This window comes from Falco naumanni, chromosome 3 (genome assembly GCF_017639655.2).
Source record: "Falco naumanni isolate bFalNau1 chromosome 3, bFalNau1.pat, whole genome shotgun sequence".
Taxonomy (NCBI): Eukaryota; Metazoa; Chordata; class Aves; order Falconiformes; family Falconidae; genus Falco; species Falco naumanni.
The window spans coordinates 31,710,039-31,732,567 of NC_054056.1; the positions used below are offsets into that span (position 1 = coordinate 31,710,039).

The 22,529-nt window shown below is 41.2% G+C and overlaps 1 protein-coding gene across 4 annotated transcripts in view; it reads left to right on the forward strand.

Annotated features, from left to right (window-relative positions):
* The window catches only part of PIGN (phosphatidylinositol glycan anchor biosynthesis class N), a 106,636-nt gene extending 87,868 nt beyond the window's left edge, over positions 1-18,768 (forward strand). For 2 of the 4 annotated variants that reach the window (XM_040586652.1, XM_040586654.1), the window contains exons 22-29: positions 172-274; positions 1,799-1,885; positions 4,470-4,525; positions 4,998-5,073; positions 6,395-6,468; positions 9,385-9,427; positions 11,066-11,118; positions 18,365-18,768. In XM_040586652.1, the coding sequence (XP_040442586.1) occupies positions 172-274; positions 1,799-1,885; positions 4,470-4,525; positions 4,998-5,073; positions 6,395-6,468; positions 9,385-9,427; positions 11,066-11,118; positions 18,365-18,488 (616 nt within the window). In that variant the 3' untranslated portion in view covers positions 18,489-18,768. Of the gene's footprint in view, positions 1-171; positions 275-1,798; positions 1,886-4,469; positions 4,526-4,997; positions 5,074-6,378; positions 6,469-9,384; positions 9,428-11,065; positions 11,119-15,744; positions 18,006-18,364 lie in introns of those variants that run through there. The other 2 variants (XR_005826868.1, XM_040586655.1) reach the window with 2 other exon arrangements.
* Positions 18,769-22,529: the final 3,761 nt, after the last annotated feature.

Sequence of the window (22,529 nt, forward strand, 5' to 3'; positions counted from 1 at the left end):
AAATTTTGGCCAGCCAACTGTGGGTGCTCCTCAGAAATAGGGAGAGAAGGGTGAGAATGCCACTAAGTCTTTACTGTATAATTTGTGTAAAGAAAAAAGTAAAGAAGCATGTCAGTATTTGATGTTAAATAGTTGTTAGTGACTGCACTATGATTATTATGCACTCTTCAGGTATGAAGCTCTGTTTCCACTGGTGCTGTCTAGTTTGATGTTTGTGTGGATAAATATGGAGCAAGAAGCACTTCAGCACTATGGTCTTTCAGGCAAATCAAAGGTAACAGCTCCAGATAGCTATATCAGGTTAATGATCAACTTTATCTCTTTTTTTCCTTGAGGGTGTAATAAATATTCTGAGTGGTTTTCACAGAACAACACTTTGCATTCCTTTAAGTTTGGGAAGCCAGTATCAGATATTTTATGAAATAGGAATATGACCTTGTAAGAGACATTTATGTTATTGAAGATATTTCACATCAGAGCCATTTCTAGAAATGCAGGAAATCAGTTTGACTTAGCGGTATGTTCTGTAGGCTACAAAGCTCTGTTACCAAGTGTAGTGCTAATTCAACGTAAGGCACGGTAGCTCCTCAGAATAAATACAACGTCACTGTACTTTTTTTATTCTGATGGCAGAACCGTGAGTGAGAGGCTGAAAAGAAATAATTTTATTTCTGAAATAACCCATCAGAAATACCAGAAATCTGAAGTTTGACTTTGTCCTGCCATTCCTTCTTCAAGGACAGAGTTTTAGTTCTGATTAGAGAAACAACAAGCCAGAGATTAGCTTGGAACTAGCACCTTCTCGGATTTGCCTGGAGAGGGAGTTTTGTCATCACCGCAACTTCTTCCCCCTTAAAATTTAGTATCTTGTCAGCAATTTTCAAAGCCCATGCTGCTCACACTGCTATTATTTAGCATTTAGATTAGGTGAAGGGTTTAACAAACTCTGGCTATGCCATTGATTCGGTTAGATCCGAAGTGCTGGTTGCAGAGCTGCCTGGGTGCTCAGAGCCAGGCAGGTGTGCTGCACAGCTCGCTCCTGATTCTCCCAAACGTGCTGTCCGTGGTGCAGGTCACAGAGAACCTTGGTACAGATGCATGGAGGTGCCCAGAGGAACAATAACGCTTATCCCTGCTTCCCGTTTTTCAGATAGAAAGATCATCTCTAGGATGCCCGTTAATATATGCCACAAAGTAAATGTTGTATTACAGAATCCAGCTCAGTTCTCTGTAAGATTATTTTTAATTAATGTTGTCAGTGTTGAATGTCTTACTTGGATCTTTTCCCTGGTGAAAAGGAGTTCATTGACCTCTTAAACTCCATGAAGACAATTTCTCTTCAGGTCAAGTGATACTGTGCTGAGAACTGAGTGAAGGAGATGAATGTCGTGGTGTTCTCACTTACTACATAAGTGAGCTGAGGATAATTACAGTCTTTGTATTTCTGTGGGTCTTTATCCACATGCTCATGTGAGCAGTGAAAGTGCATGTGTGTAGGAGGAATATTTATGATGAAAGAAGATGATGGTAAGTCTAAGGCATAGAGGTTCATTTTTAGTGTAGATAACAGTGGAAGCTCCAGTGTTCATTGGATCATCTCACTTGTACAATATTCCAGCAGATTCACTAAAGTATCATGAAAATATGGGAAAGGTTTGCAGTCCTCATCATAATACTACTCTAATAACAGCTGATAGGGAAGTAGGTTTATTTCCCATTCACGGCAGTAAAAATATGGTGGTTCTATCAAAGTACGTCAGTTGATAGTCAGTATTGATTTCTTCTGCTGTCTTTCCAGCTTGCTGTTTTCAACTTTGCCTATGCCACTGATATAACTCGGTTTCGACAGCTCCACCTAGATGACGTCCGCAGATCATACTTCTTTGTATCCTTTTGCCGGTTGCTGTATTCCAGGGAAAAGATGGGTTTGTTTCAAAAGGCCCTGCAATCAAAATTTGTAGCCTGGTAGCCACTGGAAAGCGGGAGCTGGTGAAGATGATTTGACTAATTTTGCTCAAAAGGCAATGGTCTTGTACATTATGGTTTTTTGATAAAGTAGTAAAAAATTCAGTATAAACTGCACTGTTTTAGAATCTGGTTCCTTGGCCCCTTTTCAAAATTTGGTCTCTTATGACCATTACAGCTGAGGTAGACTTCCTTCTGAAACGTCCTGTTTTCAGTTTGGTTTTGTTGTATTACATTTTGGCTGGAGGGAACTCATTCAAGCTTCACAAATCAGTTAGAAAAGGTGATACTGACTGAAGTTATTCTCATGTTCTCATTTTTAAAGTATGGCAGCGTGTTAGGAAGATTATGTTAGGGGGCAAGCATTGGCCATGGCCAGGCAGATAAGGAGAGTTCCAGTAGACTCTTAGTGAAATGTGTTCCCAGTATCTGACTTAAATTATTTATATCACACATGGTTTCTGCTGTTAGAAATTATATGGGCTTGTAGGGAAGAGCTGTTTGTTCATTAACATAGCAGTTACTTTGCGTTACTATAACTGAAACTACAGCCGATTATTTTTTATAACACTGTACAGACTTAGCGATGGTGTCATTTTTCTCCTCCATCATGGGACTGCAGCTAAGTGAGATGTATTTGGCAGCAAGGGTGATGGGTATGCAAGTGGGAGAGAAATTATGACCCAGTCTGGGACATGCAGGTTTCTAGTGCAGGTGGATTACTGTAGCTGGAGCTAGGGAGGGAGTCTGTCAATACTGGTTCCTGCAAAAGCAGGCATTCTAGTTTGTAGAATAACTAAAGCTGAGAGGGTGGAACACAGTCGCAGAGTTTGTGCTGTTGGAATTTGGGACAATGCTGTTGGATGCTGGGAATCTGCAGCAGAGGAAGTGTGGCAGATCCCTCATTAAGAAGACAGTTCAGCGCTAAGGAAGGAGGCAAAACAATTTGCCAGGAGTTGAATGTTTGTGTGTTTCCTTTAGAAAAACAGATGAGACCCCTTGCAGTAAATTTATATCATTTGCTATTTTGCCAAAAAATAAGCTAACTTTTGGTAAAGCTACTGCTGTTTGTCAGATGCTAAAAATTAGCCAAAACAAAAATCAAACAATCGAATTGTATTTTTTTAACGCTCCAACACAGTACCACTTCAATCTAACACTTGAATGTAGCATTACTTTAATCTCAACTTAATCTGAAACACTTTGATGTGTTTTGTTCAGCTCCTGAAAAAGTACACAATTTCACATTTAGAAGTAGTAGTATTAGAAGAGAAACCTTTTCTGGCAGAGCAGTCACATTGCAACTTTGACCTTGTCAGCTATATATCTTAAGATTGTCTCTAGGTTCCTATGCAGGGCCCCAGAGTCAGCATGTGCTGAGACTTTATACCCTGATCTTCCAGAAGATTTGCGTTGCTTACGCTTAGCATTTTGATTAGACCTATGTGCTACTGGCTTTTTTTGTTTGCTTTTATGGCAGAACTGTTGTTCTTATAACCCTTAACTGGCAGAACTGCGCTGTGCTGTTAGACTGCTGTGTTACTAAACTTGAAATGATGTGATACTCTTGGGAAGCATAATTTCTTTAGTTATGCTGACCTAATCCTTCCAAAAGATTGCATGCGGAATCCCAATGATTCTGCTGAACAGTTGGTAGCAAGTTGTTTATGCAGGAGCTCTAACAGGAGTGAAAGGACCAGAGGGGGCTCTGGCAACAGCAGCCATCATCACTGACTAACCCTCTGCGTGATGCAAAAAAAGCAGTTAAAGACCATTTTTGTCCAAAGAGTTGGGAGCTACAGGGAGCCCCAAGGAGCTCAGGACATAGAATAATATCTTTCATGTGCCCATAGAGCAGCAAGTGTTGTACCTAGATGGAAAGGGTAGGGTTTATCCAAAACCTTCCAGCTATGCAGGTACTGCAAGTGTTGTCCTCCTTCCCTCAAGTAAGGAAAAAAAACTGGGAGTCCCGTGTTGGAGTGGATAGACTTGCCATAACCTTTGGACAACAAACCTATGGGCGGGATAGCCTAGGAACCTTCAGGCTTCTTTCATAGCCAATTACCTCTTCCACAGTCAGTCCCTCAATAAAGCCATCTCTTTTGGTGTGCAGTACACATGCATTGTCGTTACTTTCTGCAAGAGCATGTGTGTTTAAATGTGCAGCTGGGATTGTGGTCCAGGGATGTTCCTATCTTGCTGCTGAGGGGCCAAGAAAAAAAAGCTGCACCTTTCTGGTGGGACCTCAGGACAGGCTCTAAGATCTTATCCAGGCAGTCTCTGTCTTTTAAAAACTTAAGAGATTGGTGTAGTCGTATGTGAAATCTTGGGTAGAGCTAGACAATGCCTCAGGGTTCTTAATGCAGTGTAAAGCTGTAATAGCGGGTCAGCTTCTTGCAGTTTCATGATAGGATTTGGAAAGTAAATTGGAATGAAGGGGGGAAACTGCGGCATTTGTCTTACTGCAACCATTTCTGTCATGTATTTTCCTTAAATATATCTAGGTTTTCTTCATAGTGACAGCCTTTTTTGGCACTGGAAACATAGCTTCTGTTAACAGGTAAATTTTATTCATTGATTCAAGATACAGGGTATAAAACACAGGGTTCTTCCTGCAGTTAGTGTACTAAACATGAATTTAGTTAGAAAAATCACAGCAGCAGAATTAAAGCAATAGTCAGTAGAATAACGATAACTGACTTTGTTTCCACTCTCTGTAACATGTTCCTTAAGAGCCTGTGCTTGTTGGTTACGAGGTTGTCTCAATTTCCATTAGAAGTTATTGGCAGCATGAGCAGAGAGAGCTCGGCTGCTCAGCAGCAGTGTGGCACCTCGCAAGACAGGAGCAGAGAAAAATTGTTGAGAAAGAAAAGTGAGGTATGCAGTTCCTGCTAATTTAATATTTGAGTGAGAGGAGAGAAAGTTAGAAGCCTTGTTTAAAAATGTGTGTACGCCCGCTGTGTTACAGTGGTTTCTTTAATGGAAAATGCCATTTCAATGATACGTTGCAATTTCTTTTCATGTTTCTCTAGTTTTGATCCTGCTTCTGTCTATTGTTTCTTGACTGTGTTCAGTCCCTTCGTAATGGGAGGCTTGCTTGTGCTGAAGGTTAGTAATCTTACCTTAGTGAAATTTGCTCAAAGAACTGTTTAATAAATAATGTATCGCACATGCAGTTGTTCCTTTGCAATTTACAAAAACATATTTATGTATCTGAGCTTCATTAGCCACCCAACCATGTGTGAAGCTTTCAGCCATTGTAGTGTTTCTAGAGACAGATCCTTCTGCTTCCCAAAAAAGAGAAGCTGAAGTGCATGGAAGTATAATGTAACTGCATTAGATCAGTTTATTGTATTAAAATGCCAGTTTTTAATGTTGAAAAGACTTAAATTATTTTTGAAATTATAAGCTTTCCCTATAGTGTAATATCTACAGAAACATTGAGGATATATTTATTTTATTAGCTCCATCTTCATTACATTAAGTACAGGCTTTGAATGCTCTACTGATTAGGTTATCATTGTATGATTAATGTAATTTTTTATATTTTTTAATAATCTGTCAAAGGTCGGATTGAACTTGTTTGCAGTCAAGGTGTAGGAGCTCTTTTCTAAGATTTGAGTAAAGGGTCTGCCAGAGGGGTAAAGAGGCAAACAGGAAGGGAGATGTGGAATTTATGGATTATTGCTAAAATAAGCAGTATTTCCTCTGCCTTTCTGCTTGTGCCCCAGAGAAAGCAGATTAAAGTTACAGGTATACTGTGTTATACTGCAGGACATAAGTTGATAATGCAGACCTTCTGGATGTGAGAAACCGGGTTTTAGCAATGCATTTACACTACTAATTTAAGGATTACAAGTCAACTTTGGAAAGAGAAAAAGGCAACATTCCTGTTTCTAACTTGTTTGTTTGTTTTGTTCTTAATTTACTGAATTTTTTACATTTGCTTGACTTGCCCTGGGGGGGGTGGTGGTGGTGGTGCAGTATGATCCTTGTTTTAATGAATATATTCTATATTCAGATTTTTCTGTGGTTGAGGTGACATTGTCCCATTACACTTGGAGGTCTGCAACATGTCACATGAGATACTGGACCTGAATTGTTCTGTCTTCTAGCCTTGTTGAAGCATTTATCACTAGTGCTAAACTGGATAAATGAAGTGAGGATCATTAATGTGTTTTAATTATAGTTTTCTGTGTTGCCTCATGGCTTATTTCACTGCAGTTCAGCTATGACCATGGAAGGGTTTTTTATTCATTTAGTAAATGTGCTTCCTGCAAAATGAGTTTCTACCCTTTCTTGCCAATATTTTATTTTTGTAAAACACACATTCTGTGTTAATTTCAAAAGCAGGAAAATGTTTCTACAACCTGCCAGGTTGTTTTGTAAATATGGCTATAAACCAAAATGTAGCTTGTGTTTTGAACAGGTTGTAATCCCATTTGTTCTGGTATCGTGTGCTTTTGAAGCTGTTCAAGTCACAACACAGTTGTCTTCTAAGAGGTACAGTAAATGCTATGTTTCTGGTATTCGTAAGGGTTTCAAATGTATTTTGCAAGAACTCAGAGTTGTCAGATCTTAATCAAATTTTTTTTAAAAAGTAGATCAAATTGTTACTTTTGTTATTAAATTTTGAGCGTTTGTTCAGTGTTTTTTTGCAAGCTCAGGACTTCTTTTCTAAGGGATAAATGAATATAAATGGAAGCATTGGCCCTGTCTGAAACAATCAGATATTTAATATTCTTTGTTGACAATACACAGGAGCACTTTTTCCTTCATAATGTAGAAAAATGAGCAGAATTTAAAGCCTGATTTTTGTTTTGTATTGCATCTTTACCTACAGTATATTATTTTTAAAATAACCCATTTATAATGTAACCAATTTATAGCTTTGTAGCACTGACCTCACCACAAATAGCATTTGAAAAAGAAAAAAAGGCTAGATGCCCTTCCACTGCAGTTCTTCCTGCATGTCTTCAGTATTACAGATTTTTTGCAGTAGGACTAGATGGCTGCCAGTCCTTTCCACATCTCTAAAGACTTCTCAGAGAAGATGTGGGATGGGTGCCCAGCCTTGCAGGCTGCTGTATCCAGATTTGAAACGCCCTCACGCTTTTCACTGTCTCAGGGGTTTTATTTTTTCTAACTGTTAGCACTCCCCACTCCCTACCCCTTTCAGTGGACCCAGTGCACATGACTGAATCCTCTGCTCATCGTGTGAGATTATAGATGGTGCTGAGACAGAGCAGGTCCCAGTCAGCCACGCGACTTTGAGTCTGTCACTGTGGGATGTTGTGTGGGGTAGACCAAAAGTCTTGCTGTGGATCCTTGGTGGCAGGAGGATCACAGGGACTCTGTCCTGCATATTGCTCAGCTGAGCAGGAGGAAGCTGCCCTTGCTCCATGTGTTGCCCTCTGCCTTTCTGTTTGCTTTCATCCTGCCTGTTGTCTCCTTACACACCACCACCCAGTACTAGCAAGGGACAGGGCAGCCCCAAATCTGTTGTCTTGTTTGAGGAGCAGCACAAGGCACACCATCCCTTTTACCTTCTCTGCCTTGGCTTGTGTGCAGCATACTTTGGGCTGTCCCTGCACCCCCAAGGGAGGGTATTTGTCCACCTTGCTAAGGCTTATACAAGAGCAGGGCTGCATTGAGGAATTGGGGTTGCTCAGAAGACCAGCTAGTGACTTCCATTTCTAGGGCTTGGACATCATAAAGGTCAGCATTTCCCAACTTGTGAATGCTTGCCTTGGCAGTGCTGGTGATATTGCAAGCTTTTATGGAACGTGCATCTGAGTGGGGAAATGGTATCAACTTCTTAAACCAGGGGACACAAGTATATCTGTGCTGCTTTTATGAGGCTGTGGTTGAAACTCAAGCTGATGTTTCTGCCGCCTTCATTTAGCTGTGCTGAGGTAACAATAGCAGTGATGCTGCCACAGTATCAGCCTGGGAACAAGGCAGAAACCACAAGATGCTCCCAGGATCCCTGGAGAGGTTGTGCTCTGATTGTCAGTGCATCCTGAAGTCTGTGCTGCACTGTTTATTGCTCTTGCTGCCCCTGCTAAATAAAATAAGCCATCACAAGGGACAATCTTGTCTTTGCAGTGTATAAATGTGCTCTGAAATTAGTGTTGTCCTTCTCCTGTGAAAGGCTTCCTGCAGTGCAGAAGGGCAAAAAGTAGATTCTTGTGATTTGGACAAATTGGTCCTAAACTCTCCATTTCTAGATTGAAGACTTAAATTATTTTTTTTTTCTGTTTGTGGGGAATGTTCTGTCAGAATATGTTCTTGGAGCTTACCTGTGAGAATAGCCCTCTGGTTGAGTGCCTCCTAGGCACTACAAGATTTGCAGCATCCTGTCTGAGCCATAGGCAAGTGGAGAAGCCTTTCAGTGCACCTGAGATACAGTTGGTTTGTTGCATCCTTATTTACTAATGGAGTATAGCTGAAGTAGGTAATATCAGAAACTTCCTCATCAGGAGGCATTGGTATGGGTGTCCCCGCAGTACATGCTTGCGCAATGCAGCAGCAGGACTTTTTCCGAAAAAACCTTCATGGGTTTATGATGGTAGTACTGATAAATTAACTGTATTCTAGTTAAAGACTTTTCTGTTAATGGGTCAGCTGTTTGCAACATTGCTTCTGTGTCATTAACTTAGAAACTAGTTTTAACCAGTTATAGCAATGGCTTTCATGTAATTTAGGATTTAGTTTAATGAAAAGATTAGGTTAATGGGGGGAAAAAATAGCTCTGCAAGCTGCACTCTGGTTCCTTTTACTGGCTGCAGCCTACTTTCCAGAAGTAACCTGCCACCTGATGGAGAGGCCTGTGGGTTCGGGAGCATGCCATCAAAATGCTGGGTGTTCCCAGAGCAGCTTACAGGCACCCAGAGATCTGGAAGCCAGGGGCGAGCACCTCCTTTAGTAGCCTCCCTACCCAGCAGGGTGGTTATCAGGATAGAACTGATGGGCTCAGGTATCTGTCTGCCTATGTCACACAGCTTTGCTCACTCTTGAGTCCATCTTGAAGCTTCTAAACCAGCTTTATATATTGGTCTAACTGGCACATGAGCTCCCAGTATCAGGAATTGGCAGGTGCTGTTTGTAAGATGCTCTTGTTCTCCAAGAAGTGACTCGCTTTAGGTTTCTCTGCTGCAAAATTGAAACTCTGTTAATGTGAAATGTCTTTTTTCATGTCATATTTCAGGGTGGGATTACAAATGGCAGGTTTCCTAGTTGTGTATTTTAACTGTTCTCTAATACGTTGAAATGTATCTAAATGATTGAAAAACAAGTGCAAGGAATCATATCTTATTTTAATGTCTTTATGGGGGTTTTAATAAACTTTTATTTATGGACATATTTACAAAGTTGATGGTCTGGTGTTGGTTCCCCCCCCCCTCTTCTTCTTTGCAGCCTCCTCCTCATTGTTCTTGTGATTTCAGACATTATGGCTTTGGTAAGTTGTTGTTGCACATTCTCTTCAAGTAAGATCAAGAAGCAGAGGGTTCTCCTAATTCCATCTAGAGAGATCTGAATTTGGTTCAGACTTCAAAGTTTTTCTAACTAGGGCAGTGAATTGGATTGAAATCCTAGCATAATTTAGAGATAAAACTCCTCCAATCGCCACTCTTTGAATTTCATGTAATTAATGCTTCTGAAGAAGCAATATTCTCTTAATAATAAGAGAAAAAAATGAAGCAGTAAGTTATCATTCTGAGTTTTTCGTGTCCTTTCCGATCAAATTCCTGGGAAGAATTTAAATGAGAATCTCAGTTTTAGCTATGTGCAGGGTTTAGTTAATTTTTCAGGGATTTTGAACATTTTATTCACCCCACCTTCCCTTGAAAAAGAGAGGGAAAGGAGAAATGTGTTACCCTCCAGTGCTGTTAAAGTTGTCAGAATCCAGGAGACCAACAACATCTGAAAAGTCACTTTTTGCCCTTTGTAAGCTGTTAGGAATCGCTGTTTTCAGAAGGCTTGTGTCCACAGACCAAACTAGCTGAAACAACCCGAAGCTGAATGATACCCCAACATAATTTTTACGGATCAAAAATACATTTTCATTGCCCCTCAAACTGTTTTCAATTCAGCAAGCAATGCCACTGGGTATCACAAGGTAAACAAACCTTTTCAAAGCAACATGTAGAGCTGGTGTTCTTACTTTACACTCTGTTTTAGTTTCATCCCTTTGGAGTAAGCATTCCTAATGTGATTTCCTTGTACGGTGTGATCTGTGGATCTCACCTGATAGGAGAAACAGTGAATAAATAAAGACTAATTTGTCTGTAGAGTGAGAAATGGAGAAGGTATAGTTTTCAGTAGTTTCTTTTGATAACTTCCACAGGAAGAGGATTAAAAAACCAGTAAACCACATTCATAACATTTCACTAATAAAGTCAGTCTAACCCCAGCATATCTCTTACAGCTCATGTATTCTCCTATTTTGGTCTAAATATTTTAAAACAATTAGCAAATACATACTTGGTGTACAAAACAAAATATTACCAAGGGGGTTTGATTTGCAGGAGCTGTGTGTATATATCAAAAGATGAGAAAGTTGTCAGGAAAAAAAAAAAAAAGAGAATTGGTTTGTGGTTGTGAATCAGTGTGGCCACCGGCTAGAATTTGGGACATCCATTAACAGACAAGTGCTGTCTTCTCTCAACATTATTCCCATTTTATGGGCAGGGAACTGTCGAAGCTGCCCAAAGAAGTTTGTGGTGGAATTCCATGAAAACAATATGCAGCCTTCTCTTTGGTACTAGGCGTTATTTGGGTTCCCGTTATTTCAGACAATAAGGTGGCTTGGTTTTTCTTATTGAAAATGTTCTCTGCTGGTCATCTGTTTCTGCAAGCCCAGCTTGACAGAACTTAGTCCATCTTTAGCTGTTTATGTTTGAAACTTCTTAAATCTGTTTCTGGCTCCTACACTATTCTTTACTTTGGTCCAAATGAGCATTCCTAGGAAGGTCTTGCCTTTGTTCTACTTGAAGAACTAGAAACTTCAATTAAACAACCTGAAACGATGGTTTTTAATTTTGTGTTTCAAATTGTGCGATGCTGATGTACTAATGAAAGTTGGTTTCTCTCCTAGCACTTTTTCTTTTTGGTTAAAGATCATGGAAGCTGGCTGGATATTGGAACAAGGTACAGTATTTTTTTGCCTTCGTTGCATTTTTAAAAAGCTCATAGGTTAATGTTGTTGTTTACCTACTCTTATAATTTTTTCCAGTTAGGCTCTGTAATGTTTCACTGATGTTCCATGTACTCACAACATGTGTGCACACACATGTATATGTGTATATCCATCCTAAGCTAAAACTTGTGTCTTAAAATCTGTGTCAGAACAACATGGAGTAATGAATCTAGCATGGCAAGAAATACTGTTAGCAGGATTTGATTTCTAAAAAACATTAATTACACACAAAAAAATTAATTATTCTTTTGCATTTGAATTTGTTGTAATTGCTGTTAAAATAGTGATCTATCAAAATTGTTAATTGTCTGGAATCTAGTTAAGCCTCTGTATACAGCCCCCTGTGAATTAATGAACTTTGTGCAAATGTGTTAGTAGCTACCAAGATCTGTGCATTTATCCTTCCCCTACTTAGGGAAGACTAAATCTGTAGCATTTAAACATAGAAATCACAGCTAAAATGAGAGTATTTGTTTTGCCTTATGAGCCGTACAGGCGTCCGCAGCATACATCATGGAGTAGGTGCGCTCTTATTTGTGAATAGTCTAGAAATAACAAATACAAGGAATACACATTTCAGATTTACATTCTCTGAGTTGTGGAAATAGATAATGTGCTGTAATAAGCTTAGCAGGGAATGTGTTGTTAGTAATCCAGCCAGTCTGGTCACTTGACACTGTTATTTAAACAGAAGTTGAATAGTGACCCACTGTTAATATTCTGTTTAGTCTATATTTACTCTGTGCTTTGCTGAGCTGTGCTGTTCCCTCCAGTGTATGCATGCATGTACACACACGCACACATGTATTCTGTCTGTTTTCTTTGCAGGTTCAAATTCCTGCTTGTAGCTACATTTTGAAGGTTCCTAATGGGGAGAGATACAGTTAGATCAAATGGTGGAAGCGATACTTTAACATCACACTTCCTTGCTGTGGTCAGTTTACGATAAATCAGGTGGCCTGATCCTTTGGCATGAATTCCTGTGCAGGTTAATGAGGATATTAAAGGCCTCAGAAAAGCTCTGTTTAGCTGGGCAAGAAGCTTTCTAATTGGGAGTTAGCAAGCAAAAATATAAACTGTTACAAGTACCCAGAAACTTCCTCCGTGATATATATGATCTTCATAGCATAGAGATCTGCAATGGTGATAGATCATTGGATTCATTTCAGCTGGAAATGTGCCTTATCCTGAAGAGTTTAGGGGAGTTCATTATGTACAACCGTAATTCTGCCTCTCCATGTGTGTTTTGAGCACTGAAGAAAGCACTGAAAAAAGCACAGAAAAAATCCTTTCACAAGAGTAATTTGTGATTAGTTTTTAACGTGATGGTGCATAATGCTCAGGCAGCCTTAAATCTGTCATTACTTCGCTTTTGAGCACCTTGCCACCTACATTGTTTCATTGTAGTCTCTTTATATGTTTTATATATATGTGTGTATATGCACATAAGATAAAATGACTAGGTTGCATAAGAAAATAGATGAAGCCATAGGCACAGAGCTGCAGTGGTCCTTATTTTATCTATCATGAGCAATATTTTGGCACCTGAACTTTCTCCTCTGAGCAGATTTCTAATGGTGTGATCCCCAAGCCTGGCAAAATTAGCAAGCAACAGCAGAGCATTTTTTTGTTTGTTTATTCCTGAAAGGGAAGATGAGCTTCATGGGGTTTTGGGCGATTCCCAAAACCAGTGGGAGAGAGATACTAACATGGCTCTTTCCTGTCCTCCTGTTGCAACTGCAGTGACAGCTCTGTGGCATGCCCATTGCAGCGTCATCTGCTGTTCCTTTGACAAGCAAGGTCTGAAAATATATTTTAGGTGTTGCTAAAATTTTCCCAAGAAGACTGAGTCAGTTAAGGAAATAACGGTTCTGGTTTTTTCCAGCTGTTTGTATCTCAACAAAACCTGTGTAGGATTTCACAGAACGAATAGGTGCACCCTTAGGGACAGCTGTTCTCTTTTTTTTTTGGTGACACTGATAGGAAGTGTGTGTGTGCACGCTCAATTATCAGGGTTTGTTTTATATCACTAGTTACCACATCATTGAAATCACAGGTGCAAAAGCAGCTATTTAATTGCTCCATGAAGATTAATTCCTCTAAAGTCTGTCAAGAGTCTGGGGGTATATGTGCCACATTTGCAAAGCTTCTGGTGTATATTTCCATACTCGTTCTTTCTTGTGGTGTGATAGCTTTCTATGGATTCTAATTACCACACTTCAAAACTTTTTTCTGTCCTCTCTCTTACTAAGAATGTGCAGGTTCAGTAGGAAACTCTCATTAGGCGATACTTGGGTTTTCCAGTAGCAGTGCTCAGAAGTTTCACGTGTAAGAGCTGGTTTTAAATCCCTTGCAATAAAACCCAGACCTTCACTGCTTTTTTCGTGGTAATGTTTTTTTTTTCCTAATGGTTCTCTCTCATTGTCTGGAAATAGGGTTTGTTTACTGAACTAACGTATTTCATTTTTTTGTTTTTATTTCACCCCTAACTCCTGGCTTTTATGTCTCATTCTACCATGCCTTAACTACATTACATGTCGTTTTACTGCCATCGTGTCTGCCAATGTGATGTCTTTATTCTCCCTGCTGAATTCAGCATGCCGCTTAAGTATTGTCTTTGAATGTAAAGAGATTTCTACTTTTCCCACTCTTCCAGATTATTAATGAAATGCTGAGCAACATCAGATCCAACATACAGTCCTGTATTACTACATTCAGCAAATTATCAATGCACCATTGATTCCCTCCTCTCGGTGAATTATCAATCACCATAAATATTTATGGCTTCTTATAAAGTTTTAAAGCCCCTTTTCTTTTAATGGTCATGCCAAAATCAATGTGAACTTGTTTTTCAGAGAGTGCTTTTCATTGTTTTGATACAATAACACGATAATAATCTTGCAGTGAATGCAGAAGTCAAGCAGTGGCTTATGCAAGCTTCTGAGATCTGCTAACCTTACCCTCTACCTGCATATCTTGAGGTCACCCTAAATTGCATCATATGCCCTAGAAGAATATATCATTACATTTCGTAAAAATAATAATGCAGTTTTCCTACTATTTTTGATGTATCAGTATGTATTACATGATCATGAGAAGTTTGTTCTGACAGATTATTTTATTCTTGAATAACAGACAAATGGAATAGCTGGCTTTCTGGCTTCTTTGTCACTACAATGATTTCTTTATGGCTTAAAAGGTTCGTTTATCTCTATAGATAGAGAGATATAGCCTTTAAAGCCTACTGTATCTATACAGTATATGCAATTTGTAAATAGCTGTATATTCAGATAGTCAAGATAAACCCTGAAGCTTCTTTCTATGATAGTATTATATCATTTTATACAGACACATACTGTACTACTTCCTTTCTCTTTTTGTAGCAGTCTCTGGAAGATAAAGATACAGTCTTAACTACCCTGCAGTTTCAAAGTTCAGGGGACATAGATAAAGCATAGGAGACTGATTTTTTAGGTTTTAGGATAACAGAATCAATTTCACGTTTGGGATTCTGAGGCTTCTAGGTCTGACTGTTAAAACCAAGATTTGTAACCAGGAGGAAAACAGTGTTTGCCAACAATTTCTAAAACAGGAGCCAGGAGTGATGTGCTTTGTGATTTGTGTTGTGTAAAACAGAGGGGAGAGGATGTGGGATCCTGACTGGAAATGCAGGAGCCTTCAAACTCAGAATCTAAATTCAGGGTCTCAGTGCATGCTTGGGAACAATCCCACAGTTCAAAGTCGCATGTCACATAGAAATAAGGTCCTTGGACTCTTCTGGAGTGTGTTCTTCCAAGTCCTTGCATGAGTAGTTTTTGTTCTACTTGTTTTATTTCAAGTTGCTTAATTGCTTTGGTAACTTACTCCATCTTCCTGTCTTCTCAGCTTCTAATCAGGTCTGCCTGCCATCTTAAAAATTAGGCTGTCTTAAGCGAAAGCCACGTTTTGGAGCAAGATTGATTCCTCCTACCACCCCCACCCCTCATTTTTTACTGGTCTTTGATTCTTCTTGTCTTTGATTAGTATTTCCCACCAATGTACATTGTCACAAGCAAAAACAGGAGATGGTGGTACCTCATATGTTCTCCTTTTGGTTCCTCACCACTGAAACAGGTGTCTTCGTCCCTGATAAAAAATTTTTGTAGCACCAGCTTTGCCTGTTGACCTTGGCCTATATATAGGGCACTCACCTTTCCGTTGAACAGTGCAGCCTCACCTTAGGTCATCCATCATCCTCTACACCAGCTACCTCTTCTCTACCGTTACCTGTCCCTGCCTATCTCATCCTTTATAAGCATTGCTCCACTGTGCCCTACTGTGCTCTTCTCTTGTATCTGTTTGATGTCTCTTCTTCCTCCACATGGATCTAACTTGCTTGGAACCTAGAGTCTCGCTCCTTTCTCTTGTCAGCTCAGGTTTGCCTTCTGATGGAGGAGGCTTGTTTTGAGAATTACCTACTTCACTGTAACTGCAGATCCAGTCAAGGGTACAGTTCTGGGCTGTATAGGGATCAAGATTTTCCCACTGCTGTTGTGGCATATACCTCTAAGAGTCTTGCTTGCTTTGTTTAATTACAGCATTGCCCCAGCCTGAGAACTAATTTACGAAGCAGAGCTGCCTACAGGTACTGCAGTACCAGTTGCTGATAGCCCCAGAGATGCTGGCTGTTTGTAATTGTGACATGTAGACTGAAGTTGTTTTTAATTGTGCTCTATCACATTTTATTTTTTTATATTTTGTTTCTTTACTCCGAATATCTGATGTTTTAATAAAGGAGTGTAACTATTCAGCCTTTTGCGCTATACCAATGCAAGAATGTGTGCAGCACTCTCTTCTTTACAGCAGTACAGAAGACCCTGTTCCTCGACTGGTAGGTAGCTAAGCAGAGTTTGTAGAGACTTTTTTCCTTTGAGAAAGCCCCTCTCTATGCCCCCCAAATCATGGATTAGCACCCACATCTGGAAAAGCTCCTTTTGGGGTAGACAGGAACTGAGATGCCTAAGGACCATTTTGATGGCAGCAAGTTGCTAATCCTCTGGTGACTGTCTCAGGGTGTTTGTAGGAATAAAGGCAGGGTCTTGATCTGGCTTCTGATTTTCAGATTTCTCATTCAAGCTTTCTTTGAAAGCTAGAAGAAAAGTGGTGTTGCTACTTACATGAAAAACAATACATTTCTGGTGCCTGGTGAGGAGGAAAACTGGGGTGTTGCCAGTAATGCATGAGACATTCAGCCATCCACCCATTTACCAGAGTGGCTGTTCCCGAAGAGCCACACAAACTTCTGTACCTGTGGTGTGTGCACAGTCCCCAGGGGCATGTTCATGCCATGAAGATAACTGCAGCAAGGGTTTGACTTTCAGTTGGCAACATGTCCTTTCCCATGGAGAGCTGAAACTGAACCTGTAACACACCCAGCTGGACTTTCAAGGGCAGATCTTAAGGGAGTTGTTTTATCTTTGTTATTGTATATATGCCATGAACTATGGAGTCTGAAGTGCACTGACCGGGTGAAAGTAGGTTTTGTGCCTGACTTCAGGTCCTTGCTGTGTCATCTTACACCTTCCCCACAGAAACAGGGCAGGAATATGGCTCTCGTGGGCATGCTGCTCTGCTTAGCTAGAGCTGGAGGGGGGAGATGCTTATAGGAAAGACACATAGGAAAGATGGTTCCTGTCAGATATTTTAAACCATGAGTTGTTCACATTAGAATTGATTTCTTAAAATGATGTATTTTGAGCAAGGTGTTGTGAGAAGGTTTAGTCAGACTAAGAAACAGAAAAATCACGTAGCTTCAGTCAAGTCCCTTTCAGTGTTCTTCATCTGTTTTGGTTAGACCTCAGCTCCTTTGGTTGCTGGTATCCAGCTGTGGAAGAGCTCCTGCTTATTAGTGAACTTTTTGGGTTACTTTTACTGTCTCACGTTGGTTTGTGGCCCAGGTTTGTTAAGAGCTGGTGCTTCTGCACTTCACAGAGCTAAGCTGTGGTAGGCTAGCACCAGGGTTCTCACAGTCTCAGGGTTGTGAGGATTGATAGCGTCAGCATTATGAGCTTTACTGTTGTTCCATGGCTAAACTTTCAATCTGAATGAGTCCTCTGGCAGAAATGCTAGGTCATTAAACTGGCAGGTGCTCTTTGCAATCCTTTTTTGTGACTAAATTCAGACTTCATAGGTCTGAAATTACGCTACTTGTCCTAAAGAGCCATCTGCTTTGAAACAGTGTGTACTGGTGCATGGGGAGATACGGGTACCTCTCATGTCAGAATGCCAATATTTTCAGTAGTCCCAGGAAAATAACAAACAGCCACACTGGATACACGGTGGACACGGGTGCAGCAGTGTTTCATCTGCAACTCTAGCCTGAAATGTCGCTGGATTTGGAAAAATTCTGATCTCTTAATGGCTAGTGGCTTACATTAACAGCAGTTTGATTCAGACATTTAACACAGGGTGCTGTATATCCTAGGTCAAATCTCAGTCTGACCCTAAATAGCCCATCTCTAACACTAGTGGACATGGGGTACCACAATTTGAGCAAGTGGAGAACAAGCTCTCTGCTTTTTATCCTTGTAATCATTAATGACTTAAGGACTTCCTAACTCAGAACCTGCATCTTTATGTTGTGTTTATTAGCCACTCTTGAACTCATTTGTTTAATCTCTTTGAAACCATGTGTTACTACAGCAGAGAAATCCTCAATTTTTAGAAATGTCGAGTGAAAAAGTAGAGTTGAGGTTTTTTTCTTAAAGCTGCTCATCACCTGACTAGTGTTTTCTCTAGAAAATTGCACTTCAGCTGACATATCTGAGTTGTCTTACTACCAACAAATGTCTACCTGATGGTGAGTTCTCCCTAGTTTCTGCATTATCAGTCCACAGCAGACAGAAGTTTTGCAGTGGTTTCAGTCACATACATTGAATTACCCCCTTGAATGAAAAATACACCCAGTACCTCTTACTTTGTGTATGCCCAGTTGTGCTTTCTGTTGACCCCACCATTTTATTTTGCCACAGACTTTGGTTTTGACACGATAGTGCTGCTATAATGGTTGTCTTTCAGGAACAGCATATGTAAAATGGCAAATAATTAGGCCTAGTTAAAAAGAAAAAAAAATATTCAAAGTGTTGTTTGTCAGAGGGTTTTTTTACTCTGCAAATTTGCATTTTTCTCTCACTTCTTTTATCTCTCTCTTTCTTGCAGCATTAGCCACTATGTGCTGGTGATGTCATTGACCATATTTATGATGCTGATGAATGGACTGGCCCAGCTGCTAACTACACGGAGACTTGAACTTCCCAGAAGGACTAAGCACCATTCCACGTGATAAAGTGATAAATGTTCCTGCCTTGTTCCCATCCTCAGGCTTCCTCTGAACTAACCTCCACCTCTGAAATGTAAATACAGGTTAATGGACTAGAGTGCCAAAATCCCATCCAGGGATTAGAGTGCTCTGCTAATACAGATTAAATGCTGTCCTATGACTGAAATTTGCATTTGGAGATTGCCACTTAGACATCAGTGGGGCTAAAAAACCCTCAGCCTTACTCTTCAAGTGCATGTATTCCTTGACAATAAAAACAGCAACAAAATTATTTTAAAAATAATTAGGCAACTATCTTTTGGTTTGGTTTTTTTCTTGTTATAATTTGTCTGCCAGCTTGTCTCACACATGCTCACTCTCATTAGGAGTCTGCAAAGTCCTAGCTTCATTTCATGTCTCATATAAGCATCTCGCAGACTAAAAGCACAAATGAAATCAGTCTGGGCAGATTACTGATTTGTATGTAGCCGACGAGGCATACACATTTGAATATCTCTGAAACTGGCTATGGTTTTTGCAAGCTGTGTCGGTGCGCATGTGAGACTATGCTGAGGCAGGTTAAGACTGGTGTGCTGGGAGGCTGGTGCTGTAAGACAACAGCTTTTAGGTAACCTCAGTGCGAATTGCTGCCACTGACCACCCTCTCCTCCTGCCTCCTGTGCTTGGGTGGGCTGAACAGTGTACCAGCTTAAGTAATTGATCTCAATGAAAAGCAACCTGATTAAAGAACTATAAAATAGCATTCAGATTCCCTCATCTGGCTCAGGGCAGGCAGGAAGGCTAGAGCCGATTGTGTCGGTGGCAGCCCAGAGTTGGGTCAGCATAAAGAGGTCGTGAAGCTGCAGCTGGAGTTGGTGGTTTGCATAGAGTGATGCCACTCAGGCTTTTTTCTCTTTTATTTCCTTGTTTGCCTTTCCACTTGTGTTCTGCTGCTGATTACAAGCATCAGCCTGGGTAATGGCTGCACCACGAATCAAACCTAGACACAAATCCCCTGGTTATACGCCGATTACAAGTGAGAGCAAAGAGCCAGGGTGCTTAAGAGGCTCTGTCTGCTGTTGTGTGCTCCCGGGGGACCTAGTAACTAAATCCATTGCATGAGGCTCTGAGACAGACTTGTAACTTTGTAGCCCTTCCAACAACAAGCAGCAGCTTCCGTACCACCAGCCCGCAGCTGACGAAGTAGCACAAATTACAGTACCCACCTACACCTCAAAGCTTCATCGTTCCCTGAAGTCATCTCTTGCCAGAATTACACAAAAATTGTATTTCCTGCTCAGCCGAAGGCCTGCACGGAGCTAGGTGTCCTGCCTTTGAAACAGCTTTTTCCATCTACACCATCAATAAAAAGGGCCTTTTGAAGTAGAACCGTTTGCACAGTGAAGGAAGTGACTGAAAGAAAAAAAATTCTTCTTTCTACCCTGTTGTATGATAGCATCACTGAAACTTGTGCTGTGTAATATCCCTGTGATTCACACCCAACTTGCAGACAGGCCTTCCTATCTGGGAGCTGATACATACGGTACATGATGCTGCCAGCCAAGGTTAGACGTTCATCATGAGGGCTGCTCCAATACTCTTTCCAGCCATCTGGCATTTGGCTGTGGTCACAAGTCTGTTTAACGCTCTGGAAACTAGTCATCCCTCCGCAGGAAGTTTGGCTGAGAGAAACCAGTCACAAACCTCCATCTGCTTGTTGAGTGCTAGAAAAATACCATATCATGGGCTTGTAGTCATCTGTGCAGCTTCAGAGTACCTCTTGAGAGTGTCTGAGTGCTGGAGAGGGAGTCATTTTTCCACTAGGTAGTGGTCTGGTGGTCCTACTGGGCATGTTGCTATCACAGCTGGTCTCAGTCGCAGAAGATATTTCACATTTGTTACAGGGCTATACCCGCAGACTTGCATGCCAGAAGGGTGGGCATGTGTCCACTGCTGGTAGTCATACTGTACAGCCAAGGCAAGGAGCAGCTATGAGCAGGTGGAAAGTTGCTGCTACAGCAGAAACTGTGCGTAGGCACGGGAATCTGCTGCACTTGTTCTTAGATCCAGTGGTTCTCTGCTGTGGAGAGTGATTGATCCCCACCTCCACCCCAGTCTACAAGTATCGATGGTGTACTGTGTCATTGTCAGGTCCTGTATAATCAGCTTTGTGTTAACTAGCTGATGTCTTGAGACCTCTGTCTAAACCACAATAATTTCAGTACACACAACTATAGGCAGCTGTACCATTGAGCATCCCAACCTCCATTGCCAGAGTGATTTCTTTGCAAACTATTGTTTGTAGAGCAAATTCACTGATGGGAGCAGCTGAACAGCTGGCATTGGTGTGATGTGAAGGAACTGACTGAAAAAATAGCAACGTGGAGCCCACAGGGCTGCCACCCTGAAGGCACATCTTCTACAAGCGTGTCAAAACTGCTTGTTTTCTATGATGAGACCAAGTGGATGTCCTACCTACTAAGTGAACGCACTGGAGGTGTGTACTGTCTGGTGCTGCAGGCTGCCCAGGAGAATGCAGAGGAGCTCAAGCCTCATGTTTTATTACCAGCTCCCTGTGGTAAGACAGCATCTCACCCCACTGCAGCTGGTGCTGCTCATCTGTGGTAGTAGGAATAATCCACATACTCTGGTATGCAGGCAAGTGGAAATGGCTTCCCAAAGTACAACCTGCATCAATTACTCTTCCTGCTTATGGCTTCTGCAGTGTCTTTCTACAGTGTAGGCTTTGTTTTTTGCATCCATTCTTGTAAGAGCAGAAAGGGGACAATGAGCATGGGAGAACACTTGCAACGCATGTATTCTTGTTTCCCCAGTGCTGCTCTGCAGACGTGTGTTCTGGTTTGCTGTTTGCTTTGGTTGGGCCATAGTGGTAGCAACCTTAGATGACCTTTCTCTTTCCCCCGCTGGTCCCTCCGTGCCATTTGTGAATTCAGTTTCTAGCCGAGGCCGCAGGAGTGCTGGAGAGCAGCTCTCATGGAGAGGCAGGATTGGCTGTGCTATTCCCGTGTCTCCCCAGGGGAGGCTCTTGCCAGAGCCTTGGCCAAAACTTTTGGGTTTACTCCAGCACAGGGACGTGTCAAAAATTCTCCCACTCAGCTACTTTATGCAGCCCCATGGGGTGTGTGACAAAGTCAGCTCTTCCTCCCACGATGCATGTTCCTTTCCTTTCCAGAAACAAACGTCATCAGCAATAAAAAGTCCTGCCCAACCTTAGGAGCTAAAGTAAGGAATAAAATTTTGTACTCAGCTGAGTTAAGCTTAAGCTTTCTTTTCCTCTGCTTGTGGGTCTTCAAGCATTATGTCTGTTCACGAGGTCCAGACAGCACACGGACCATAGAAAAGGGGGAGGCTCTGAGCCAGCAGAGCCTTGCAGGCCAGTGCAGGTATCACCCAGCCCCTGTGTTTTCTGCTGAGGGCAAGAAGGCAGAGTTACCCCAAGCCCTCTTGTCTAACTTCTTGCACCTGTAGCAGAGTTGCAGACTCTGACTGCTAGACCAGGTGAGGCTCCAGACGGTGAAAATCTCAGGCAGGGAAAGGCAGGTAGATCAATATTGTTATTTATGCCATGGGCTGCACAATTTTTTTTAGCTATACTCATAGTGTAAAAACCTCTGCAAAGCTTATATCTTCTTGCTTGCAGAGCCAGGGACCCCCAAAGAGCTAACCTGGAGTGCCCATCAGGTGCTGTAATTCAGGAGAAGCTGTACTGAAGAGCAGATGATACAAAAATCTTGTAATGTTCAGCACTAAGAATCGTTCTCTGCTACTGTGTTATCAAGGCTGTACACCGCAGCCTTTTGATATCCATCCAGGGAGTGAGCTGTTTCTTCAAAGGTGATGAAGCTTAGATTGTATCAAGACCTCTTGTGACTCAAGCTAAATGACTTCCCCTTCCCCCTCACAGATTAATTCAGATTTCACAAGCTTTGGCAATTTCAATACATGCTGTGGCTGTCGTAAGGCTGCTACAGCCTTCATGTTCTTGAATGAGAACAAAGATATGAATGAACATTCATGGTCTTACCCAAACCTTGCTCTCTAGCA